This window comes from Babylonia areolata, chromosome 25 (genome assembly GCF_041734735.1).
Source record: "Babylonia areolata isolate BAREFJ2019XMU chromosome 25, ASM4173473v1, whole genome shotgun sequence".
Lineage (NCBI taxonomy): Eukaryota > Metazoa > Mollusca > Gastropoda > Neogastropoda > Buccinidae > Babylonia > Babylonia areolata.
In genome coordinates, this window is record NC_134900.1 from 36,566,800 (window position 1) to 36,570,168 (window position 3,369).

Sequence of the window (3,369 nt, forward strand, 5' to 3'; positions counted from 1 at the left end):
ATTAGAAACGATGACCTATGGCAAAGAGGGGGACGGGAACCAGTGGAGAAACAGATCCTGAGACGAAAGTGGGGATGGACTGGCGATACCTTGAGGAAATGAAACAGGGTCTACACTACACAGTACTACATTATATATGTCATTGCATGCACTGCACAATGCTACTTAAAGTCATAGCATGTGAATACAATACTACATAAAAACATAAGCACGGTAAATAATAACACAGACAGACACACACACACACACACACACACACACACACACACACACACACATTGGCACAAGCATGGTATTGATAAACAGACAGACAGACAGACAGAGGGAGAGAGTGGGAGAGTGGTATAGAGATGGGGAGGGAAAGGTGCTGAGAGAGAGGGTGAGAGAGAGAGGAAGACACAGAGACATTGAGAGAGGGGGCGTGTGGGGGGGTGGGGGTGGAGAAAGATCGAAACAGAGAGATACAGGGACAGGGACAGAGAGGGAAAGAGAGACAAATAGACAGACAGACAGATACTGACAGACAAACTTCTTCTTCTTCTTCTGCGTTCACTCGTATGAACACGAGTGGGCTTTTACGTGTATGACCGTTTTTACCCGGCCATGTAGGCAGCCATACTCCATTTTCGGGGGTGTGCATGCTGGGTATATTCTTGTTTCCATAACCCACCGAAAGCTGACATGGATTACAGGATCTTTAACGTGCGTATTTGATCTTCTGCTTGCATATACACACGAAGGGGGTTCAGGCACTAGCAGGTCTGCACATATATTGACCTGGGAGATCGTAAAAATCTCCACCCTTTACCCACCAGGCGCCGTCACCGTGATTCGAACCCGGGGCCCTCAGATTGACAGTCCAATGCCTTAACCACTCGGCTATTACGCCCGTCTGACAGAGAAACAACAGAGACAGATAAATATTAAGTATATATATATATATATATATATATATATATATATATATATATATATATATATATATATATATATATAAACAAAAAAACGAAGGATACGTGGTTGAAAACTGACATAATGGTCATCATCAGACGACAGCTTCACCACAGTAGGATCGCCAGATTGTTGTTGGATGTCTGACTTGGTCAGCGGAACACGGGAAGTGACGTAATCCTCGATCCGGAAGTTACCCTTGGCCTCCACGAATTGTGTTTCCCCATTCCCGCCATACAGCATAGGGCTGTCCGTGGAGTGCTTGAATATCTGGAATGGACAAAAAACAACAACAAAATATACTTCTGTAGTTCCTCCGAATTGGTGTCCCCCAGATTAGTGTGTGTGTGTGTGTGTGTGTGTGTGTGTGTGTGTGTGTGTGTGTGTGTGTGTGTGTGTGTGTGTGTGTGTGTGTGTGTGTGTGTGTGTGTGTGTGTGTGTGTGTGTGTGTGTGTGTGTGTGTGTGTGTGTGTGTGTGTGTGTTAGTGTTCGTTTGTTCTTCACTAAAACGTACTTTCCCTTTCAAGTGTGTGTGTGTGTGTGTGTGTGTGTGTGTGTGTGTGTGTGTGTGTGTGTGTGTGTGTGTGTGTGTGAGTGTGTGTGTGTGTGTGTGTGTGTGTGTGTGCGCGCGCGTGTGTGTGTCTATGTGCGTGCTCGTATGTATGTCAACTTTCACTACAATCCTATCACATCAGTTTGACCATGACCGCAAGTTAGTAAATGCCACTGTTACTAGCTCTGTTAAAAAACAACAACAAAAACAACACAAACCCCACTATCATTGTCACAATTTTATCAGCAGCTGACTGACCTCACTTCTTTCAAAGCATCAAAATTCACTACCACTGCTTACCTTACCACCACAGTCACTGAGAAGGAAGGTGGTCGAATGGCTGAGACACATATCTGCCAACACAGTGTCTGCGATGGTCTGGGTTCGAATCCCGATCCTATCGCCCTTCCACCCAAGTTTGACTGGACAATCAAACTGAGCGCCTAGTCTTTCGGATGAATAGAATAGAATAGAATAGAATAGAATAGAATAGAATAGATTTTATTGTCATGAAACCGTAAGGTTTATAAGACACAAGTGCAACGGTAAATGAATGAACGAATGAAAAACACACAATTAATCAATCTGAGACGAGGAGCCGACAAACTGAGGTCCGGTGCGCAATACGCACTTGACGCACTGTAAAACTACCCATGGCAGCACAAGTGTTGTCCTCTCGCAAAATTATGTAAAAGAAATCCACGCTTATGGGTACACAAACACATACTCAGTGCACTCAAGGCCTGACAAAGCGCGTTGGGGTGTGCTGCTGGTCAGGCAATCTGCCCTGCAGATGTGGTGTTGCGTATATGGATTTGTCCGAGCGCAGTGACGCCTCCTTGAGGAACTGAAACTGAAACACATTCACTGCTGAAATTATCACCTGTCACTGCCACTGCTAACTTACCATCAGCCACTACCATTGTTAACTTACCGCCAGCCACTACCGCTGCTAACTAACCACCTGTCACTACCACCGCTAACTTACCCCCGGCCACTACCACTGCTAACTTACCATCAGTCACAACTACTGCTAACTTACCACCTGTCACTACCACTGCTAACTTACCACCAGTCACTACCACTGCTAACTTACCACCAGTTACTATTACTGCTAAGTTACCATCAATCACTACTCGCTGCTAACATACCATCACTACCACTGCTAACTTACCATCAGTTACTATTATTGCTGATCTACCATCAATCTCTACCGCTGCTGACTTACCATCACCACCACGACTAACTTACCATCACATTGTTCACGTGGACCTCAAAGCCGTCATTTTTCTGGTCCAGTCTGAAGGGAGCGCACTCCCCCAGGGACAGACAACCCATCAGTAACAACAGCAAGGGGGTGAAAGGCGGGGGTTGTTCCCCGTGTTTTACTGCACACCTCCTCATATCGTCTGTGACGGGAGACAAATAATAATAATAATAATAATAATAATAATAATGAATTAAAAAAAAAGAAAGATCATAACTCTTCTTCTTCGTTCGTGGGCTGCAACTCCCACGTTCATTCGCATGTACACGAGTGGGCTTTTACGTGTATGACCGATTTTACCCCGCCATGTAGGCAGCCATACTCCGTTTTCGGGGGTGTGCATGCTTGGTGTGTTCTTGTTTCCATCAAACCACCGAACGCTGACATGGGTTGCAGGTTCTTTAACGTGCGTATTTGATCTTCTGCTTGCGTATAGTACACACGAAGGGGGTTCAGGCACAAGCAGGTCTGCACATAAGTTGACCTGGGAGATGGGAAAAATCTCCACTCTTTACCCAATCATCATCATCATCATCATCATCATCATCGTAATGTTCATTTACATAGCATTTATCCTGCGGCTGTAAGCGCATCGAAC

At 45.2% G+C, this 3,369-nt stretch overlaps 1 protein-coding gene across 1 annotated transcript in view; it reads right to left on the reverse strand.

Annotated features, from left to right (window-relative positions):
• Positions 1 to 2,910, reverse strand: part of LOC143299699 (sulfoquinovosidase-like) — a 22,429-nt gene extending 19,519 nt beyond the window's left edge. The window contains exons 1-2 of the mRNA XM_076613063.1: positions 2,756 to 2,910; positions 1,033 to 1,221 (exon numbers count right to left, since the gene is read on the reverse strand). Of these exons, the coding sequence (XP_076469178.1) occupies positions 1,033 to 1,221; positions 2,756 to 2,908 (342 nt within the window). The 5' untranslated portion in view covers positions 2,909 to 2,910. The remainder of the gene's footprint in view (positions 1 to 1,032; positions 1,222 to 2,755) is intronic.
• Positions 2,911 to 3,369: the final 459 nt, after the last annotated feature.